Raw genomic sequence first — 23,274 nt, 5'->3', positions numbered from 1 at the left:
GCAGTACCATCTACACGACGTTGGGAATCTAAAGATTTAAAGTTGGCAGAGCCAGAAATTCCTCCAGGCCAGCTGGTCAACCCACCATCAGCACAGAAAGGGATTTGGAAATCCTGATTTCCCAGGCCCACTGACATTTTTCAGAGGGTAGATGCCAGTGCACAGCTGTAAGAAAAAGACAACAGCCTTTTCATAAAGAAATGCCAGGAAATTGAGTGTGGAACTACACTGCAGAAACCCTGGGCTTCTGAAGCAGTAAGCCCACAGTGTGTCATTTACCAGTGAAATGTAGAGTCTGCATTTATTATGGGATGCCACTTGGTCCCTACCTCGACTTTTGTCTGCAGAATTTTTATTAATATTATTCTCTCTCTTTATCATTCTTATCCCTCTTCTTGTCATTTATCTACTGATTTTACTCATTAAGTTATACTGTGACTTATCTGACTAGCATTTGTTTAGTGAAGGGTCAGGTGGGGTGCCAAGAGCACCCAGAAACAGTCACAGCATTGCTCACTAAGTATAAACCGATGGTCTTTCTTGATTGACCAACCCCCCAGAAAACAAAAAAATGGAAGAATAGACAAAAATTGAGGTGGCAGTACCATTACCATGATTACTATTTACTGAGCAACATAACATTAGATGGAAGTTAATCTCTCAGCTGTATGAGCAGCTGAAGCAGATTGTGCAAGACTGTCAGTGGCATATGAAAACCTGATTCAAGGAGAAAAGATGGTTCTCATCAGGAAGAGATTTTCCATTGTAGATCTCCTCTCATCTCTCCACTAATCTTTATTGCCATAGTTTAATAGATAATCAATAATTACCTCCTCCCTGCCCAGTGAGGTGACTCTCAGATTTCTTACAACCTGGTATCTGGTATTTCTTTCATGGAAAGAAAGATGTTTCATGTCAGAATATGAGAGAGAGAGCTTTAGAAGCTAGCGAGGAAAGACAGTGATTTAATTCACATTAAGGGGGGAATTGTCAGTGTCAGCTAAGTTGCTGAGCAGCAGTTTTGATAGCAGGAGTAGAAACAAAAGAAAATGGGCTAAGGAGAGTTTATGAGCCAGAGGATCAGTTTCCTTAACCTTGCCGTTCTGCTTAGCCTGGATTTGTACCATGTCTTTTTAAGCAAGAGGACTGCTGGAGCACTTGACAGGGATATGCTCCCAAGGTCAAGGAGACCATTGTTAAAACTAGACTGCTGCTCCTGGCCTCACAAGGCCCAAGGGATTTAAGGATGGCGGACTCTCCTTTTCTTTTGCCCAAACTGGATACATCACTTTGAGTTCAGGGTCCTCTCTTTCTCATCAAGGCCATCTGGGTGTGGTTAGAACTGCTATGAAGCTTTGGGTATGCACTTCAGGACCCGAATTTGGATTGAGTCCATAGAATGTAGTTCAAGATCAGGTGTCCTTAATATTTTTTGAAATGGGCCAGATAATTTCAGGCCATACAGTTTCTGTCACAACTGCTCAGCTGTGTCTTTGGAGCTCACAAGCAGCCATGCAGAAATGACGAGCATGGCTATGTCCCGATACAATCTTAATTTCATCTATTTTCTTACATCATGAAGTATTCTTCTTGTTTGGCTTGTTTTCCCAACCATTTAAAAATATAAAAAGTACTGTGAGCTTGCTCATTACCAAAATAGGCAGCAGACCTCAGATGGCAGTTTACAGACCCCTGTCCTAGATCAGCAAGATTTGCAGGAGTGTAAGCTTTGCCAATGAGAATTAGAAAGAACATTCTCCATAAGGTGGAAAAGTCTGAATTAAAAATATTCTTGAAAAGATGCATTTTCCCCTCTGAAAGGCTATCTTCCATCCAATTGCAACTAAGATTTTCAAGCTAGAAGCCTGCTTTCATGGACATGCATAGCTCATTTGAAATTAGCAACCAGTATGAGACATAAATAGAGGGGAAAAACATTCTTTTAAATAAACTTAAAGCAGTTCTTACTTTGTTGTTTACAGGATCCATTTCCAGAGAAAGTCCTTTCTTCCCAGGCGATGCAAGGTCCATGTGAGCTCAGCCATGGGCATGTAATTACCTTGAAGGTATATTTAGACAAGAGCGATTTTACTGTACCTTGTGTGTTTGGATGAATAATGATGGCACATTCCATAGGGCCTCAGTCTGTCTTTCTATCCAGTAAGGGGCAGTTTTGCAAAGACTTGCCGCCTGGCTCAATTCAGCCTCACTCGTACCCTGTTAATTTACCTCTCATCTTCCTGAAGTGGTTTAAGTAAACTGATTAGAGCCCCAGAAACTTGAAAAAATTCCAACACAAAGTGACAATAATATAGAGGAGATGAAGGAAGCAGGAAAAGGAAGGAAATCTAAGAGGAGCCAATTTTCTCAAAATACAGACGGCTGGACAGCTCAGACCAAGAACCCGAGGAATAGCCGAAGGCTGTTCCTTCAGATCTCATCCTCCTGAGACACTTTCCAAAATGGAAACTGAAGCCCAGAGAGGTACTAACCTAGACGGGTAGAGTTTTCTAAACAACAAGTCAATAGGAAAATGCCATTTCAAAAACACAAGCCCAAATATGCAACAAGGCAAAATAAGTCTTACATTGGTTTTTCTGATGGTGTTTTTATGCAACAGCACCATTCGGGGATGCGGTCGTGACGTGCAGCACGCAGGCCCTCATGGCCTTCAGCATCGGCTTGCCATTTCTGGGTCCCCAGAAGGAAAGCATTTGCAGGAATGGCTTAACTGACCCCCTCTCTGTCCTTATTCAGACCACACCCCTGAACTGGAAAACCTCACCGTGACCGAGGTGGGCTGGGATGGCCTCAAACTCAACTGGACCGCAGCTGACCAGGCCTATGAGCACTTTGTCATTCAGGTGCAGGAGGCCAACAAGGTGGAGGCAGCTCAGAACCTCACAGTGCCTGGCAGCCTGCGGGCTGTGGACATCCCGGGCCTCAAGGCCACCACCCCTTATAGAGTTACCATCTATGGGGTGATCCGGGGCTATAGGACACCAGTGCTCTCCGCTGAGGCCTCCACAGGTACCTCTTACCTTTCTGTCTGTAGCTTCTGTTTTCCCAACAGGAAACTGCCAAGGATAATCAGACGGGCTTGCTTTTGAATGAACTAGTTCTGCCCCAAGGTATAGCACCTTGGTGTCTAAGAATGAGGAGCCGCCAGGCTGCAGTGTCCAGGGACAGCTTTCACACTGCACCCATGTGGGCCACACCCTGTGGAGTCCTGCAGGGCCCGGTCTGGGGATCACACATGCAGCCCCCGTGGCAGGGACCTTGAGCTTCACAAACAGGCTCCCTCTTGGTAATGAAAGTTAAGGCATTTTACTTCAAAGTAAAAAACTAATCTCCTTGTCTACTGGAGATTAGAGCAATTTGTTAATGAAGTAAGATAACCAATATTTTCCTACACGCTATTTCACAAATTTAGGAAGCTGCATGATGTACATTTATCTAAAGAAAGTCACATTTTTTTAAAGCAAGATAATGCCTATTCTTGTGTCAAAGCGTCCCTGGATCTCATGTGATTTGAGTATGAAACTGGTTCTTTGTCCTTCTCCAGGGGAAATTCCCAGTTTGGGAGAGGTCACCGTGTCCGAGGTGGGCTGGGACGCCCTCAAGCTCAACTGGACTGCTCCGGAAGGAGCCTATGCGCAGTTTTTTATCCAGGTGCAGGAGGCTGGCACAGGAGAGGCAGCCCAGAACCTCACAGTCCCGGGAGGGCTGAGGTCTGTGGACCTGCCCGGGCTCAAAGCAGCCACTCACTATAGTGTCACCATCCGCGGGGTCACTGGGGACTCCAGCACAGCCCCTCTCTCTGTTGAAGTCTGGACAGGTATTCTAAACTCATTTACTCATTTGCTTCCTCCCACTGTCTCTGCTCAGGAGGGACACAGCTGCTCCCTGCTGCGAACCCGGCTCAGCCCCTACACTTGGGGAAAACCCATGAATCAGCCTGTTCCATCCAAATGGCATATCCCTTATACGGCCAAGTCCCAGTCCTAGCCGGGTAGCCAGGTCCACGGAGAACTCCACCTGCTCTTCCTTTACAAAAGTGAGAGGTGACTTCTCTTTCAAAGCAAGTTTCAGTGACAGTATTTCAGAAGTTGGAAAGCACAATTTGCAAATGGAAAAAATATTGGTCTGAGCTCATCTTAAGCACACACCAAAGGACTCCCCAAAGCCCCATTTGTATGTCAAAATAGAAGTTGTGAACAATTCCTAGAACTATCTTTCATCTCCAAAGGCTGAATAGGAAAACCCTGGCTTTAGTGCCAACTATTGGAGTGAGCTCAACAGCCGCAGTAAATAAATTACTGGAATCAACACTCCCCGGACAGCTCATCCCTCGCCCAAATGCCACCTTACCTGAATTAAGTGTGCAAATGCCCTTTTAGTAACTCAGGAACTCTGTGTCCTTATGCAGAAGAGGTTCCAGATCTGGGAAACCTCACAGTGACCGAGGTTAGCTGGGACGCACTCAGGCTACACTGGACCACCCCAGATGGGATCTATGAGCAGTTTGTCATTGAGGTACAGGAGGCTGGCCAAGCCAAAGAAGTGCACAGCCTCACGGTTCCTGGCAGCCTGCGCTCCGTGGAAATCCCTGGCCTCACGGCTGGTACCCCTTACACAGTCACCCTGCATGGTGAGGTCAGGGGCCGCAGCACTCGACCCCTTGCCGCAGAGGTCGTCACAGGTATTGGACCCTCCTTTCAGATCAGGGATGCTATTGAGCCAGCCTGTCTTGGGAACAGAGAAAACCCTTGTGGCAAGAGCCAGGGCTGTTGAGAGGCAGTGTGAACGCAAGCTGTAACTCAGGGAGGTCTGGTTTGGAATTCCACCTTAACTGGCTGAGTATTCTTGGGGGTGTCATTTCCCATCTCTGAGCCTTCGTTTCTCACCTTCAAATCCCAGACAACACCCCTACCTCAGAACACTGTTCTGAGCAGTAAATGAGATCATGAAAGCGCCCATCCTGTAATAAACATTGAACAGCAAATAGCTACATTTATCAGGTAGCAACATCTCATGATAAAAACAGCACAGACTGTGGGGGTGTCGCACAAGAATAAAATTCAGAACTTTCTAGAGAAATCGTATTGTTGGTGGCCTCAGAGTCACTCACGGCCATCCACCTTGGAGTCAGATCTCTACAGAGTGACCTTTGAAATGATCTAAAATTATCAAGTCTCTCTCTTCTTTTTTAAAAATATATTTTTACTGACTTAAGAGAGGAAGGGAGAGGGAGAGAGAAGAGAGAAACATCGATGAGAAAGAATCATTGATTGGCTGCCTCCTGCATGCCCCCTACTGAGGATCAAGCCCACAATCAGGGCATGTGCCCTGACTGGGAATCAAACCGTGACCTCCTGGTTTATAGGTTGATGTTCAACCATTGAGCCACACCAGTGGGCAAGTCTCCCTCTCCTTAGCAGACACTCAAGGCAGGAACATATCCAAGAAAGGACAGCCACATTCAACTTCAATGTTTTTCTTTGATTTGGGGAGGAAAAACAATTCATCTCAATTTGTTCCCTGAAACTATGCTGCTCCATCTGTTATAAAAAACTCCATACTCTTCATGAAGTTTCTTGAAACAGCCTTCAAAGGAGCTGTGGGAAATGGGGCAGATATTATTTGATAGTAGGATGTTTATATCGAGCCTTAAGCCCATGATATTTTCTACAGGTTCTGTTTTGATAACACTGTCTAAATAAGCTAATTCAAAGAATTGTTTTTCTTGCTCATATAGAACAAATAAAGTTGGTCCTTGCTAGAAACTGCACACAATTCCAAAAGTCAGAAAGGTAATGTTACAATCCACCTGAGATGGCCAAGCTGTCATTGTCCTGGGTTCCCTGGAGTAGCTTCAAACCAAAGAGCAAAGAGGGCCTTTGAGACATACGTAATCTGGGTGCAAGATGCTACCATCTGCATCTGTAGTTGGCAAACTTTCATTTTTAGCAGAATTCCTTGGCACATGAAATCTTACAAGGAACCCCATTTATAACAGCTAAACAAACAGCTGATCTTGGTGAGCTGGGAAGGAGCAGGGGGCTGCCTAGTCCCACGGCCACAACCCAGTTCTTCCAAAAAACACCAAGTCTATGTGGAACAGAGTTTGGAAACAGCCCCTCTAAATGGCTGGGTTTGCTCAGACTCTCGTGGTAAAATTCCTGCAGCTATTTTCACTTCTAACTTTGAATCCATGGCCACTTCAGCCTTCAAAAGAGAGGCTGAGAGATTCCATTTAACCCTGAGAAGCAGGGTTTCATTTTTTCCATATTTGAATCTAAACTTTCTAAAATCAGCCACAGTAACTACATCAAATGTCCTTCCTACATTGTAGAGAAGTAAATAGCAGGCCCTGCTCTGCACCATTTACCAAGCAACAACCACTTCTCATTAAAAGTGGGTCCTCCCTTCACACAAAGGGCCTTGCTTCATGGTGCAGGCATTCTTCATTCAGACAAAGTTCTAGCAGAAGACCGGTGAGAAGGAAAGAGCCGGACCAAGAATCCCATACAGAACCTTTGATCCCCCAAAGCTGGGAAAAGACCAGAGATAAGACATCAGCCTTGTTTAAACCTGAGGCTTTATAAACCCAGTCAGATAGCCTATGGCCAGCAATGAGATGATCTCTCCAAGGTCAGAAATGAAATAAAGTGGGAATTATCTCCCATAGCAATAAGAATTCCCAAGGGGAGAAATTGAAGGTTGGTTTGCCTGTGCAAATCAAAGCCCAATAAGATGCAAATGGGAGTTTGCAGCAAGGAAAGGAAAGGTTTATTTAAGGAAATGGCACCAAGCCTGGTGACACAGGTGAGCTAATGCTCTAAAACCTGGCTCCCCAGTGGCTTCTGGAAGATGGTTATATAGGGGGGAAAGCATTAATCATGGCGACTAAGGAAGTTAAGGGCATGGGCTCTACTTGCCTGGTCAGGGCCAGGGCAGGATGTAGTTGATCATTGCATCTGGTCCTGACGTCAGCCATGGCGTCGCTCTGTCTGATTTTGAAAGGATGTGGTCAGTAGGGTTTGTTCCACCTTCACGGGTCTGGGGCTGAAACATAACTGAGGTCAAGATGTTATCTTTAGTTTGACAAAGCCTCTCTTGATCAACAAACCTGAGGCTTTGTTCTTTAAGGGAGTTTGATGCTGACCAGAACTAGTCCTGAGGGCTCCAGGAGAAAGGAGTGGATGGCAGTGTGTGAAGGTGGAAGGGTCTGGTCAAAAGGAGGCAAGGGAGTCACGGTGCTGTCAGACAGGGCGAAGCTGGCTGGGATTAGGAAAAAGGTCATTTTAAAGAAATGGAGTTCCTGTGCAGTTACAACATCAAGACAACGATGTATCTGTTAGGCTGCCAATTACCAGGCACTCACTCCATGTCAGGTAGGACACTCAGAGGTTTATAAACAGTGTCACTTAATCATCACACAGTCCAAGGAAATGGTGCTGTCAGCTCCTTTTAAAGGTGAGGAGAGAGGCTCAGAGATGAGTTGGGTGACATGCCAAGATTACACAGCTAGTAAACATCAGTAATGGAATTCTCACCAAGACCCAGCAGCCTCCAAAGACTACACCTGTAACCATTCTTTCTTCCTGTATCCTGACCCACAATCCCACCTTTTCCTGCGTTCTGGCTCTACTTGCTCAGAGACCTCCCGTTGGGTTGTGCAGTCGTCCAGATGGCATTGCTAACGCAGGGATGAACAATGCAGATGTTCCCTTTCGGCCCATTTATAACTGCTGTGGCCAGGTTACCACAGTCCAAATGGGAAATACCCAGAGACCAAGGATGACCCCACACACACACACACACTATTCTCTCATCCCCTTCTCTCTTCCCTGGGCTGTGGGACATTTGGTTTCCTCATTTTTGGTTTACAGAACTGACACATACCTATCTATCCTTCTTCAGAGGAGCTCCCCAAGCTGGGAGACTTAGCCGTGACCGAGGTGGGCTGGGATGGCCTCAAACTCAACTGGACCGCAGCTGACCAGGCCTATGAGCACTTTGTCATTCAGGTGCAGGAGGCCAACAAGGTGGAGGCAGCTCAGAACCTCACAGTGCCTGGCAGCCTGCGGGCTGTGGACATCCCGGGCCTCAAGGCCGCCACCCCTTATAGAGTTACCATCTATGGGGTGATCCGGGGCTATAGGACACCAGTGCTCTCCGCTGAGGCCTCCACAGGTACCTCCTCTCCATGTCAACGCTCTCTCCCCAGGTTCCCTACTTTCTCTCTGAGCGATCAGGGAGTCAGCTTCTCTCCATGTCTGAATCCCTTCCCTGGCCCCTTAGCTGCCGGCTGTGCATGGTCAGCGACCTCCCTGGGGCTGTGCCTTGGTCCAGATGCCTTTGCATCCCGAGAATGAGCAATACAGATGTTGCCTTTTCTTACCTTCAGCTTCCAGCCTCCCCCAGACTTCACCTAATTCTACAACACATCTCTCATCTCTATTGCATTCTCTCCAGTGCTTGAATATAACTAAAAGCCAACCCCTCCCATGTGTGAGTTATGGTGGAGCACAGATTACTTATTTTAGAGAGCCTTTTTGTTAGGTGGAAATTATCCTTTCCTATCCCGAACCCGCAAGGGTATGGACACCGTCATTCTTGCATTTCAAAAAATGTTTTAACTTAAATGTTTCTTTAAAATGCACTAGGTATAATAAGAGAACTGAATTACCCTCCTCTGGGGAATTCTCTCAGATACTGAGTCATTGTTAGAACACAAAATTAGCCAATAGCTAGACCAAAAAGGGAGAAAGAAAATCACACGATTAGGACTGGAGACAGTACCAAAGAAAAAGCCATTCATTAACAGAAGTACACCCAGCAGCATCTGAAGCAAAGAATGTCCAGGCCATGAGTGTCAGTGACCTGGTGCCCTTTTTGTTCTTTTAATCAAGAGTTGCGCCCTGGAGTGTTGGCCTTTGGATGGCACACTCCCAGCCTAGACCCAGGACGGTGCCTCACAGTCGGCTCATCACTCCTCTGAGTGACAAGGCGTCCAGTGTTTCCCACGAGCCTGCTTGTGAGCAGCCTTCCAGCATGTTTGCCATTGTTCACCTTCCTAAGGGCTGCCATTGCCTGGAAGCTCAGTAGAGGCTGTGTTGTTTGGTTTTGCATATGCCCCATTTTTAGATAATTATTGCAACGAAACTTTCATGCAAATCTTTTTGTCCTAGTTGGTTCTATCAAAAATATAGCTCCACATTCTAGCCTCAGTCATTTTAGTAACTCTCGCTAAGATACACATACAACACAGGCAACCGCTGCATTAACGGGCCCTGAGACATCTCAATAGTGCCACCTCGGCTGCTCTGGATGGACCTGCAGCTCATTTCATCTCACATCCATAGACCATCCTCCTCAGAAGGCAGAGCAATCGCCCTCCACTTCTGATCTTTCCTGCGGATCTTGTGGTTTGGATGTTCTTCATATTTTTATGGTTGTTTTTCTTTTCAGTGACAACAACATTCTTGCTTCTGATGAGTCAGTATGGGGGGGGGGGGGCGGGGGGAGGGTCATAATTCCATCTGCTCTGTGTTTCACCAAATCCACTGGGACGGGAAGGCCCTCTCCTTCCTTGCCAGGGAGACAGTATTAGCTTTTCAATCCCCGCTCCTGCCTGCCCTCCGCATGGGTTATTCCTGTTGCTCAGAAAAGCTTGGGCAGGACCACCTCCAAGACAAAATGTTATTTCTTGCCTTGGCTCTTGTCTCCTCGTTGGCAATGCTATACTAGCCTTCTTGGCCCACATAGAAAGCAGTTAAGAGAGGACAAGCTATTTTAACAGACTGTGAGAATGGCTGGCCCTTGTCAGAAGGATAAAGAAAGTCCTAAGAATGGCACTGACACATTGCCAATTTCCTTCTAGTCACAAAATCAGAAGCCTCCAGGTACCATCTTGGGAGGGTAATGGCGTCAGAATTATTTAGTCTTCATTTGAATAGATGGGAGCTCCCTCAAAGAAAAGGGCGCCTGCAGTAACTTGGTCTCCTGAGTGCAAATCCAGAGCAGGGAAGCTGCCAGCACTCCTATCTTTTGACCGATGGCCAGCATCCCCGAGGTGGGGCTCCTGGGAACGTCTGGACTTAGGCACAGCAGGTCCAGCCCCAGTCATTGAGCATGTTTTCTCACGCTCCAGATCCGGCAGCCTGGCCATGTGGGGCAGCTCCATGGCGGGGAACTCTAACTGCCGTACCTTCCTTTTTGTATTTTTCTTTTAACAATCCCCCCCGCCCCTGCCGCCTTTCCTCCCTCATGGGCGCTGATTGGTAACACTGCTGCATTTCACCATAACCCTCAGGTATCAGATCTTTCTACCCAACTGCGGTTCTATTAACAATCTCAACCTTAAAACACAGCCAAATGGTTAACTCAAATTTATTTGTTTCTTCTCTCCAACCCCACCCCCTTTTTTTTTTTCAGCCGGAGAACCTGAAATTGGAAACTTAAATGTTTCCAGCATAACCCCTGAGAGCTTCAATCTGTCCTGGACAGCTACCGATGGCGCCTTCGAGACCTTTACCATTGAAATTATTGATTCCAATAGGTTACTGGAGATGGTGCCATACAAAATTTCTGGTGCTGCACGAACTGCCTACATCTCAGGGCTCCGCCCTAGTAATGATTTTATTGTCTACCTCTCTGGACTTGCTCCCGGCATCCGGACCCAAACCATCAATGTCACAGTCACCACAGGTACACGTGCACGCTCCCATGTCTAACACCCTCTCTCTCCAGGGTCTTCCTTGCAGGGTGCAGCCACTCCTGGCCCATTGACCCGTGAGCCACAGTGCAGTGACTCCTCCATCATGCCAGGCTCAAGGTTATTTAACAAAACTCTCTTCCAACAGCGGCCCAAGTGGTGCATTCGCCTTGCCTGCGTTATCACTGACCAGCAAGCACATTTACAGAGTAGAATGTATTTTGGTCCAGATTGCCATATAGAATCTGGAGAAAAGCATTATCACCTTCAGCAACAAAACAGAGCAAAAAATACCCATAATGAGCATTGTCCCTGAGTTGGCATGACATCCACATCCATCAAAGAGGCCTTAAAAATCATTTTTGTTATCCTAGTGTCTTTCTCTTCCTAGTGCCTTTGACCTCTTAATACCCAAACATCCTGATGATTTCATGAAATTGTGTTGGTGCTATTTTTTTAATTGGGAAAACAATGAGAAAGAGCAGGTTCCTCATCAGACGCGTGCAGAGGAAACCATGCCATTCAGAACACCCCAATTCCAATGCCACCTCTAAGAGAAAAGACCAGAACATGCTGTCTGGCCCCCAGAGCAGCAAATGGTAGATGGCAAACACAGAAGATAGTCATGTTTCAACCAGGAGCTTGCTTAGCAGAAGAGAACTGGCTCTCACTTTAAATCCGTAGTGTGCCCATGACACACTCGACAGCAGGTGTCCCGTGGTGTGCCGCAAAAGAGAATAATCTAAATGAACTTGGAAAGGAGAGCCTTTTCCATTCAAAATAGCATCCTCAGCACATTGGGGGACAATGCCTTCTTTTGACAGATAACGTAAGACATCACAAACTGGAAAAAAACGTTATTTGTGGAATAAGCTTAGGATAATTTCTTCTTATGGTTCCCAATCTCATTCTGGGGAATTCAAGAGGGCAAAGTGTAAAACCTCACAGTTTAGTCGTATGTGTTTTGATTTGGACCCTGTGAGAGCGTTTCTGATTGACACACTTTCCTATTATTTTTCCTCCTCGATTTGTAGCCAAACCTCCCCTTAGCCAGCTCACTCTCTCACATGTGACCTAGGGCAGTGTGTCCCTCTCGTGGAAAGCTGGGAGTCTGCCTTTGAGGGCTTTCTTATAGAAGTTAGGCATTCTGACCACCTCCGAGGACCATGGCACATTCTGTGTCCCGCATCTCTGTCATCACCGCCCTCAGAGTTCCTTCCAATTATCCTGCCCACCTTCATGGGCTGATGGGCGGGCAGTGCGCGCAGACCCTGGCGGTCCAAGAACCACAGGCACTTCCTGTGACCAATTCTTCACTCTCCTTGAACTTCCTTTGAGGAGCATCCCCCCAAAAATCATTCATTCCCCATTTTTCATCCTCCTAGTTCTAGGTCTTTCTCAAAATGTGATAGAGCCACCCAGATCAGAGCTTTAAATATAAAAAAATACTCTTACCCCCAGTTAAGGAACTTCAGTGTCAACTGCAATTTCCTTAATATGCATTCACATCTGGAGTTGCTCTGTTTGGAAAGAGTTAACCTGACTGGCTTTGGTTGAATATCTAACCCATCTTTTCATCTGATCTTGAATAATCATTTCCAGTTCCTGCCATTATCATCTGCCTGTGGTCTTTCTAATCAGAGTTTGCCTGTGTAACATTCAAAAAGGTATGTGCATGCTGCCTCTGGTTCCTTGGTCAGAATGCTCGATATTCTCTTTCTCTCCACAAAGATTTTAAAAGTAGCACCACTAACAGGCAGAGAAAAGACCCTAAAGCACAACCCAAGAACCATGTGAGAGGACCCAGTGGGCTCACCTTGTCCTTGAGCCTTCCCTGTGCCTGCATTCCCTACAGACTGTCCTTTTTTGACATTTACTCGATCAAGCATGTTTTGTCATCCACTGAAATCTGTCACAAAGAGTTAGAGTCTCCCTTTCATCCATCACCTTGTCAGAATCTTGGTGCATGTGGTGAATATTCAGAGCAATTCAATTTGGGGAAATGTCTGTCTTTCCTGGAAGCAGGCAGCATGTCAAGGCATTGTTCCGAAGGGTTAGATGTGGTGGGAGAAAAACGTCCCTGGCTTGCATGGAACACTACCTACCATTCTCTCTCTGCGTCTTTTCTTGCATCTCACTTTTCAGCTTGGTTGCACCCTTTGGGAGATAGCTGGCAGTAAGGAGACCTGCAGCGAGGAGCCAGGCCCTACTCAGCATGTGACTGTGTTGGCACTGCCGGTCTCTGTCTGGTCGCATGAGTAGAGTCCTAGCGTGCATCCTTAATCCAAGAGGTTGCTTCCACAGCCAAATACAGGACAAACAGAGTCCCGCTTGGAGGACTTTATCTTTTGTGGGGCTGAAGGAATCTTCCAGTGTTGTGGCTGCAAATTATGCCATCATTAGCTTCTCAAGCTGGCTGCTAAGTAGGAAATCCCATGCCCTTACCTAGGGCTACATTCCATTTCTGAGCCAGATCTTTTTTGTCCTGAGGGACTTTGGGCATCAAGTTATGTTGTGCAGTTGTCCAGCTAAAGTTTATACAAATGAGTCCCCTCCTTCCTGCAAATATAGTAGCTGCAGCCAAACAACGCCTAAGTCCGTGGGAGGATTGGTCTGCTTCCTCCCAACCCTAAATCTTCATCCTCATATCTTACCTTCCAAGGCTGCTGCCTCTCTCAAAATACAGGCTGGGTTGAACTTACTCTAGTGGTAGTAGTATTTGATAAATATGCATTTAGGAGACCAGACCATATGCATCCCGGTTGAAAGCAATGGTACAGGCCCCCTGCTTTAAAAATAAGTTGCTTTTATTCCTGATTGTCTAGACTTTAAGGGACAAGAGAAACTTAACCTCAGTGGAACCATCCACCTTTCCAGATTACCCACGAGGGGAATTTCCTAATCAGAAAAAGGCAACGCCAAACGTCAAGTTTCTCTCATATTTGCATACACCAGGAATTTCTTAATGAAAGTCACTTCCACATTTAAAGCATTTGGGGTAAGATGTAGGTTTCCCTATGGCATATACCTTTGGGTTTCTAAGTACTGTTAAGAATTTCTTTTGAATGGATAGTAACCTTTAATGTGTACAATCCAAATAGATATACAGAAGACTGAGTAAGGAAACTTCAAAGTAGATTTTCTAAGGCACGTTCAATGGCACACCAGCTCCTTGAGATGTTCAAAGAATATCCCTCATAAAGGGTACCCATAAATCAATGTTTATGAGATGCTGGGCTAACCAAAATGAAGGTGTTTTTGTTGTTTGTTTATTTTTGAACCGAGTCAGCATTTCAGAGTCTTTAAAATGTGAATCCCTAAGGTGAGGTGTAGTCTTCTGTGTTTGCCACGTATACTTCACCAAGAAGCTATCTTCTTGGAACAGCTTTCAGAGCTAAGGCCCCGTGACAGCCTGTGTCCTTGACACCCTTTGCATTAATCCTGTGTACTGCTCTTGTGGCTTCTTTGCTTTTCTTCATACATGACTGGCAGATGCTCATGTCTACACTTAAAAAGAATGCAAATCTGTGCCTGCCGATGAAGCAATGGAGCCTAATGTACTACCTTTCAGCAACTATTTGGAGGGATGGATACTTTCATGTTCTGCAGCTATATTCTGAGAGGTCTACTGCTTCCTCTAATAATGTCTCTCCCTTTCTCTCTGCCCATGTTCCTTCTTCCTCTTCAGAGCCAGAGCCAGAGTTGGGCATGCTAATTCTTAGCAATATTACTTCCGACAGCTTCCACGTGTCATGGACCGCTCCAGCTGGGCCCTTTGCAAAGATTGTTATCAATGTTAGTGATTCCCATGGGCTGCATGAGCCCCAGCAAATCACAGTCTCAGGAGACGCTCGGCATGCTCACGTCACCGGCTTGGTGGAGAACACTGGCTATGACGTTAGCGTGACAGGGACCACCTGGGCAGGGGAACCTACCAGACCCCTCACTGCCTTTGTCGTGACAGGTACTCATTCAAAGGTTCTCACTTGTCTGCTTAGAATTCTGAGATGGGAAGGGGGGTGAGGAGGGAGGTGAGAGACATTCGAAAGAGAAGTTGAACCCAAAATATAGTCTTTACTCCATATATAAGTGTCTAAATGGAGAGCAAAGAGGGATCTTATGCAGCCATGTGTAGGAACTTGAGACAATGAAGTCAACAGTATAAAACATCCATGGATGTTTATGCTCAGTTTTATAGGCTGTCTGATCCACAGTTTGGAGATTCTGGCTAAAGAGTGACTTCTACGTTAATGTGGCCTAGGGCAGGAATTTGTCCATAGATCATGCTATGTAAGGCAGGCAGACCATGACCTACCTGCCTCAGAAATATAATAATTTATCGTTTTCTTCTAAAAAAAATACTTCTTTAAAATTGACTACATAACAGATTAATGAAGGCTCAACCTAGGATAGTAGATACATTCCAAGCTTAATTAAACCTTACCCATTCATTAAACTTGACTTCTAACTTCTCTTTGAGTTACATAAAGAAATACTTTTCTATTTCCTCTCCTGAGATCATCCTAAATCAGTGGCAAAGGCTGCAAATAGTGTCGATTTACCAAATATCTAGTCTAAAAAAGAGGAGAACCAACTTTGCCATCCAGTTTTCACATTAAACCAGGACCTTCCTAGGGTCTAAATTGTGGTAAATAAGAGATGTTAATAAGTTCAAATAAGTATTGAATTGGAGGCAACATCGGCTACAAGAGCGAGGATTTTGAGACCAGGCCTGCGTGGTTCCTAAAGCTCTCCCGCATCTTCTGAGTTATATAACCTCATTTAGTTCTTAACTGCCTGAACCCCAGTTTCCTTATGTATGGGGAGAGGATACCACAGGGCCCACTGGCAGCCTTGTCACAGGAACTAAGTGGCCATGATGAGATTTAACTGCCTGGCACCCATTTCACAGATGCCGGGTCCTCTCTGCTTTCTCCCAACACTATGAGGAAAGTGGTGATCTTAAAATAAGTGGTAAACCTAGATAGAAACAAAGACCCGTGCAATCGGGACTTCCCTATTATTTTAAAGAGAATCCCAGACATGTTTTAATGTGAGATCAAAAAGTGGTTATATATTGTCCCACTATCTAATGTAAATCCAATCCATCATATGGTCTCCAAACACAGACTATGGTACCTGCTTAGTGGGGCATGGGGGGGCAGGCAGGGAGGCAGGGGTAGCTATGACATGAGAATCCCACTGCCTGGGAGGGGAGGAATGGCCAGCCACAGGTCCCATCAGGCCCTGACTTGTAGCCTCTTGAAGGACCTCCCACAGAACAGAGAGAAGAGAAGGAGGTAGGGAAAGCTGGCTTTGGGAATCCTAGATCCAGTTACAGCATTGTCTCAGCTAATCCTTGAAGAGAAAAGACTGCATTTGAAAAGAAGTATATTTTAATAAGAGATGGGGGGGGGCCTAATACAGGGACTACAAATAGCAGGCCTTTGATGGACTAATTAGCCCTCACGCCCTCCTTTTTATCAGAATGCGCTGCTTTGACAGCGTGGAGGTGTAAAGAGGCAGCTCTCAAAGCGAGGCGCCGCTTGTCTAAACAAGACTCAGCCACGGAATTTGAGCCCCTTGTCTTACCGACAAGGAAGCCTGTTTGCACAGCCCATGTGATTTCATCTTTGCCTTTGATAGAGTTATGATTCTGGGGAGATCTTTACATGTTAAAAAAAAATGTCTCAAAATAAACACCAAGTGTTTCAACATAAGTTCAGAAAAGTCCAAGCCACAATAAAATTTCAGTCTCTGCTTAGGGGATGAGGGCATTTATTTACTTGTTCATTCACTCACCAAGCACTTCTTTTTAAAACATTTTTCTTTACATCCCGTGGATTAGACTGTGGGCATTAGTGTAGTGGTCATTTATCTCTCTGAAAGTTTCCATTTAGCTGCAGTGAGAAAGAAGGCTCTAAACTAGATGCAGCTAAAGCAGCCTTGGCCTTGGAATTCCCGGGCCCATGCCCCTCCGGTAAAAAATAAATACACTCGCCGTTATTGTTTTGCTGGAGGGGAGGCTTTGGGCCTTCACTAATCCTGCTTATGCCTTGGGACTTGCCAGCACTTGGGCTGACTAATTAGATGTTGGCTAAGGGGGTGGAAAGAACATTGAACTTGGAGTGTGATGACCTGGGTTGGATCTTAGCTGAGCCACCTAGTAGATATGTGATCTTGGACAAGTCAATGACCTCTCTGTTTCTTTAGATGTTATGGGGAGGGAAGTATTGACAGAAACTCAGCTGTTAAAAGCTCACTCCTCTTGGGAATCCCAGTGTGTGGAAAGATCCCTTGGCACCTAAAAAGTAATAGTGCCCGGGGTGCAGGTGTTTGGTGAATGAATGAACAAATGACGCTAACAGAACGTACTGAAGATGCAGACATGTCCTTATTTCCTACTTTTATCCAGAAAAACAAACATCAAAGGAATTAGTAAGTCTTAGTATTCTTTACTGGCCATAACCATAAAAATCTTACTTCCTCCTTTTTTCTCAAGTTGTGAATATGTGTCACTAATTGGCCTAATCAACTCGATTCATGGTCATTGGAGTCAGACACTCCTGAAAGACCTTGCTCTATCACATACTTAGCTAGGTGAGTTGGCCAAGCCAATCAATCTCTTTGAAGCTCAATTTTCTTACCACTATAATGCAAATAATATCTACCTCATAGGCTTCTTATGAGATTACACAAGATACCATCATCTGGCATCTAAACTCCTGACATGCATTTGCTAAGCATGTAATACATGTACTGGTTGACGGGGTATCTGCAGTGTTTGCGGAGACTTGTGCTGTCCGGCGGAGTCAGTGCTGCTAACCTGAGTTCCTTTCACTCCTCCCTTCTTTCAGAGGCTCTGCCCCTTCTGGAAAACCTAACCATTTCCGACATTAATCCCTACGGGTTCACAGTTTCCTGGATGGCATCGGAGAATGCCTTTGACAGCTTCCTAGTAACGGTGGTGGATTCAGGGAAGCTGCTGGATCCCCAGGAATTCACACTTTCAGGAACCCAAAGAAAGCTGGAGCTCAGAGGCCTCATAACCGGCATTGGCTATGAGGTTGTGGTCTCTGGCTTCACCCAAGGGCACCAAACCAAGCCCTTGAGGGCTGAGATTGTTACAGGTATTTTGATTCAAGTGAGCCATTTTCTTCCCTTCCTGGTTTACTACCATGTAATCTATGTACCGGATCACCACAGTTTTAACATCCTTGTCCATGTGCTCTACTTAATCCATAGATGTGGCCTATTCTTTTATGTCCCCCACCCCACATTCTCCCTCGTCGTATGTCTCTAATGAGCACTCCCCTTCTCCCACTCCAGAAATGAGATGTTTCCAAATTTTTCCACTTGGTGTTCCAAATCCTTTAGACCATGACTTATCCCTAGCACTTCTGTGTTTACTCCACATCACCTTCCCCTGCACTCATCCTGGCTGGTTCCCAGCTACATTCCAGCCTTCTCAGAGGAAATATACCAATGAGTATATTTCAGAAACTTACAACACTTACCATCTCCAAGGTTCAACTATAATCTTGACAAACTTACCAGGTGGGCTCATCATTGGAAAACCAATTACCAACTTGTTATCTTGGTAATCACTAATATCATAGATATTCTTCAACACAGACTAAATCCATAATTTTCTCAAGACTAGTCATTCCTAGAAAAGTAGAGCATTAACAACATTAACATTCAAAAATCTGTGTTTCCCAAAGTCTTTCTAGAGCTTACTACTTCTGTAGAATTTTTCAAGCCCCACTTGGTGAAACCATGTTTAAGTAAGTTTCGGAAACACTGACTTAAAATAGGATCCTTGACCACAAGGCTTCACAGAACATCCAAATGTGCATGTGTCTCTCCAAGAGGGGCTGATTAAGGCAGTATTTCCCAAGCTTCTTGGTTGGTGGGTACCTTTTAAGGAAGATCAAATAGGAACAGTGTGCTGTGAGTACACTTTGGGAAACTCAGCTGTAAATTTATCTTGACATTGAGTTTTGTCTAGTTCAGGCAATCCCAGATAATACCTTGCATCCAAAGTATCTAGCACAAGAGGTTCCAAGCCTTAGTTCTACCAGCTTAACACATATCTAATGGTTAAAGCAAGCGAGTCAAGAGTAGGAGCCTTCAGTAAAACCGCTCCAAGAAAAAAGCCAAAAGATCATAACATTGACATCATTTTAAAAGCCATTTTGCTCATGATCAAGGGAAATATAATCAGCGGTATCATCATAGGCAGCTCTACAGATCGTTAAAGCTGGTTTATTTGTCTTTTCAAAAAGAAAAGAAAAAGATCTCACAGAGGAGGATGGGCACTCGGCCACTGGAAGACAGAGAGCAAATGTAAACAAGTTCCTAGCTTTGAACTTGTTTAATAACACAGGGAAGGGGCCAATGCTGAGTCCAGATGTGGATTTATAGGATTGCTGTTAGACAAAACTCACATACGCAAGCATCCACTCAGTTTGTATTAAATGTGTCAAGACCATCTTTTCCTTCTCCTAGGCCTGCTAGACTTGCTCATGTTGAATGATTTTCCTTCCCATCTCTCAGGACATCACTACATACTGACATCCCCCTTGGACCCTTGGAGAGACGATGACACATACTGATAAATGATGTTTTCTTTCCTCCTACCGCCATTTTCTCCCCTTCTAGAAGCCGAGCCAGAAGTCGACAACCTTCTGGTTTCAGATGCCACCCCAGACGGGTTCCGTCTGTCCTGGACAGCTGATGAAGGGGTCTTCGACAGTTTTGTTCTCAAAATCAGAGACACCAAAAAGCAGTCTGAGCCACTGGAAATAACCCTCCTTGCCCCCGAACGTACCAGGGACATAACAGGTCTCAGAGAGGCCACCGCCTACGAAATTGAGCTCTATGGAATAAGCAGTGGAAGGCGATCCCAGCCAGTCAGTGCTATAGCAACCACAGGTACCGTTCAGAAACAGGAGAGGACGGAGCGGAGTCCCCACCTGGGGGCTTCTCCTCACAGGGCTGGGAAATCACAGGGGCTTTGGGCTAGACAAGCTCGCGTTGAGATCCTGGCTCTCTTGATTACAGAAGGGATGATTGTGGGCAGTTTGGCTAAGTCTTTACACAAAAAGAGTCTGATGCCATTAAATTAATAGTGTTGTGAGGATTAAATGAGATAATTCATGAAAAGCTCAAAGCAGAGGGCTGGCACATAGCAAAGGCTCAGCAAATGAGATATATTTACATATTCATTATCATTACTACATCATCATCATTACAATGATTGCATTTTTTTCCATTCCAAAGACTTCTCCTTCTACCTATTATCTCATCATTTTTTACCCAGAGATACACTTCCTGATTCTTTGGTCAAATGTTCAAACTATACTCTGCAAGGATAATGGGGAATAGTACCTTCACCTATAAAAATTAATATGTATAAAGTGCATGTGTGAATGATCAGTACTGTGAACAGGAGGGAAGGAGGAAGCTGGCAAGGTTAGGAGCTGCTCTTCAGGAAGCTTGCTGGTTTTATTGGATACTTACAGCAGCTCTAAAAGGCACAAGAGGGGGAAATGAAAACCCCTTTCCATACGAGTTGTTTCAAGGAGAATAAAGGAAGATGGTTACTAGCATGACTTTATTATAATGATAATATGAAAACTAAGAAGGCTCTTTAGAAGGAAAAGGAAAGACCTACGCAGGTGGGTGAATTCCTTCTCAGGACTGAGGGGAATGGAGCATAGAGATGGCTGTTGAAAGAGGAAGCAGAGGGAAAGAATCACAAAACCACAGAAGTGATCTGAGAGACCAGAGAACTGATGTAATCCAGCCTCTTCTGGTTGTGCATCTCGTGAAGAATCTGAGGCCCAGAAAGGTAAAGCGATTAGTCTAAGGTCACATAGCCAAATTGGGGGTAGACCCAAATTCCAACTTATTTTAATACTATTAACCATAAGCAGGCTGGATGACAGATAATCAATGACTATACAGGAGTGGGCAAAGTAGGTTCACAGTTGTGAGTACAGAAACAACAGTTTATTCTTGCAATATTTATTAATTATTATTAAAATTAATTATTATTTACCATACACAGAACTGTGAACCTACTTTTTGTCCACCCCGCACATACTTGCCATCTCTGACAGGCATGGGGTGTAACACTGGCCCAAACCTTCTCTTTACAAGAGATGGGTATTTTGTGATGTAAAGTTTCAGGGCCTATTGAGCTCCAAGAAGCCCCTATAGAAATCACAACCAATATTTGTACATGTGGAAGAAATGCTGAATCCAGGCAGCCATTCAGCCAAGGGGGAAAGCCCATTCCTTATTAACAAGGACACCCCACCCCCGGGATGTGGATCTGTGTTTCCTTCCTCCCCCCACCCCAACCCCACCCCCCGCCCGTGGTTGCCCATAAAGCAACTGCAGATCAGAGGCAGAGCCTGGTTTTGACCTTGGTTTATAAACAGTTCCTCAAAGTTTACTTCGGATTGCTGATTTTGTTTTGCTGGTCTTTTCTGGAGGCCCTGCAGTTCCAAAGCCAAAAGAAGAATGAATAATCATGATTTCTCTTAAATAACAAAAGAAAAGGCAGACCCTACTTTTTTTTGGAAAGCCCTTGCTTTGATTTCTTTCTCTGTGGCCCTGTAGATCACAAAGAGAAGTGTGTGTGTGATTGTGTTCGTTGCTTACTAATAGATCTCAGAGAAATCACATACACCTTATTTACATAACTTAGGTTATGACTTGTGTACTCCTTCTAGCTGTCACTCCCTGCATTTACAATGGCACCTCTTCCCTTGTGTGGTTTGAGCCCTTCCTTCACTGCAGCCTCCCTTTGGGAGGTCCAGGGTTTCCCGGGGCTTCTTTTTCCTCTGGGAAGTTCAATACCAACATGCGTCTGGGCACCAGCTTGGGGGGCGCCAGAATAGACAGAAAACAGTTTAAATTCCAGTCACAGAGTAAAATGACTTTGTCATTCTTTTCTGGAGGCTCTTTAACCTGTCCCCTTTGCGAGTCCCAGACATGCACCCCCAAGGCCAATGGGGGTAGTCAATGCCCCTTTTCCCAACTCCCAGAATGTTCCCCTTCCCACTGCACCCCACCCTTCCCAGCCAAACAGCCTCTTAACTCCTCCACTCAGTTCTAGTTCAGATGCATTTGAAACCACATACCTCGGTGCTGCAATGACATTGTGTCTGGGGCCTGGGTCAATGTGTCTGCAGAGACACTTGTTTGGCAGTCCTGCCTTCTATCTGACCCAGCTCTTCCTGCAGAAGGAGACACGCTACAGTAACAAACAGCCGCCCACACTTAGGTAGGCCTGTGGTCCAAAAATACCACACACACTGACCCCGAAATTCCACCATTACTGTGGATTCAGGAGTGCATGATGGACGAGGCTACTGATGCCTGTGGTTTCTAAGATAGGCCAGATCACATTGCCACTTTCCAAGTGAGAACACTGGGGTCTAGCGAAGAAAGCTGTGGTCTCAAGATAAACCTTCTAAAACGGGCCAGGACCTGCATCAGTGAGGTTGGCAGGAGAGCCATAGTGCCTGAGCTTACACCTTCTCAGCTGGCCTCGCCTACATCTTCCCTGGGGGCTGCCTCAGAATCCAGGGTGGCCCATAGCAGAGTCACATGGGAAAGAAATGAAGGAAAGAGCGACCGTGTTTACCGAGTTCTTGCTGCATGCCAGATATACCCGTTGTGTCTGTTTATCCTCAAACATTCCTGAAGGTCGGCACCCTTTATCATGGAACAGATAGAGCAATTGAAGCTCCCTGAAGTGAAGGGTCCTGGCCAGGTTGTTTAGGCTCTCGTGGTATTTGGACAATCAGATCATACAGGCTCCAGAGCTCTTGTGGTTTCCAAAGCTCTCTAGAGAGGACAGAGCCCAAGGCAGCCGCCGAGTCTGAGGGTGGCTACCAGGTTGCAAGAGGAAGCCATAGGAGAAGAGAAAAGGACAGAAATGGGGAGAGGGAAAAACACCCTCTCCAAAGCGGTCTGTGGGCTTCAGAACTTCATGATCAACGTGGGTTGGAGAGGGGAACAGATAGATGAAGCGAGATCCCTGGAGACCTGAAAACTGTTTCCTGGATTCTCTGGTGAAGCACAGTCTGCTAAAGAGGGCAGGACACCAAGCCAAAAAACACAGAGAAAAAGCCAAAGGACACGGGGTGTCAGGGAGGCACAGTTCTCCCACAGGTGGACCCAGTGTCCAGGGTGTTTGCCTTGGTGATGGGCCCAAGGTTCCTCCCCTGGCTCTCGACCCCCATCCAGTTCTGGGAATGGGTTTGCCGGGGTCAGTGTCCATGTGAACATTATTTCCAGAATCCTGGGGTTGCGCTCAGTTCTGCTGCCCAGTCTTGGGCTCCAGGAAGGTCACACCAAAAGAATGTTCATTGGAAAACTGAGCCTCGGTTTCCTCCGATGTCAAATGGGTAACCATACCTTCCTCTCAGGGCTTTCTGAGTGAGGGCTAACCCTTATCAGCTTCAAAGAACTATACAGTTGTCAAGTCTTGGTACCCTTTAATGAAAGGAGCTAGAAAGCCAAGATTTTTC

At 45.6% G+C, this 23,274-nt stretch overlaps 1 protein-coding gene across 8 annotated transcripts in view; it reads left to right on the top strand.

The window, feature by feature from the left end:
- TNC (tenascin C) overlaps window positions 1-23,274 on the top strand; it is an 86,686-nt gene that overhangs the window by 43,783 nt on the left and 19,629 nt on the right. Inside the window, exons 11-18 of one of the 8 annotated variants that reach the window (XM_070430779.1) lie at window positions 2,758-3,030; window positions 3,566-3,838; window positions 4,430-4,702; window positions 7,927-8,199; window positions 10,444-10,716; window positions 14,412-14,687; window positions 17,581-17,853; window positions 19,388-19,660. In XM_070430779.1, coding sequence (XP_070286880.1) covers window positions 2,758-3,030; window positions 3,566-3,838; window positions 4,430-4,702; window positions 7,927-8,199; window positions 10,444-10,716; window positions 14,412-14,687; window positions 17,581-17,853; window positions 19,388-19,660 — 2,187 coding nt within the window. The remainder of the gene's footprint in view (window positions 1-2,757; window positions 3,031-3,565; window positions 3,839-4,429; window positions 4,703-7,926; window positions 8,200-10,443; window positions 10,717-14,411; window positions 14,688-17,580; window positions 17,854-19,387; window positions 19,661-23,274) is intronic. The other 7 variants (XM_070430780.1, XM_070430781.1, XM_070430782.1 and 4 more) reach the window with 7 other exon arrangements.

The sequence above is a fragment of the Myotis yumanensis genome, unplaced genomic scaffold (assembly GCF_028538775.1).
Source record: "Myotis yumanensis isolate MYYU_CA2020_CCGP unplaced genomic scaffold, mMyoYum1.0.hap1 SCAF_12, whole genome shotgun sequence".
NCBI classification, from domain to species: domain Eukaryota; kingdom Metazoa; phylum Chordata; class Mammalia; order Chiroptera; family Vespertilionidae; genus Myotis; species Myotis yumanensis.
Note: the sequence above shows the minus strand (reverse complement) of the source record. Positions and strands in the feature narration are given on the sequence as shown.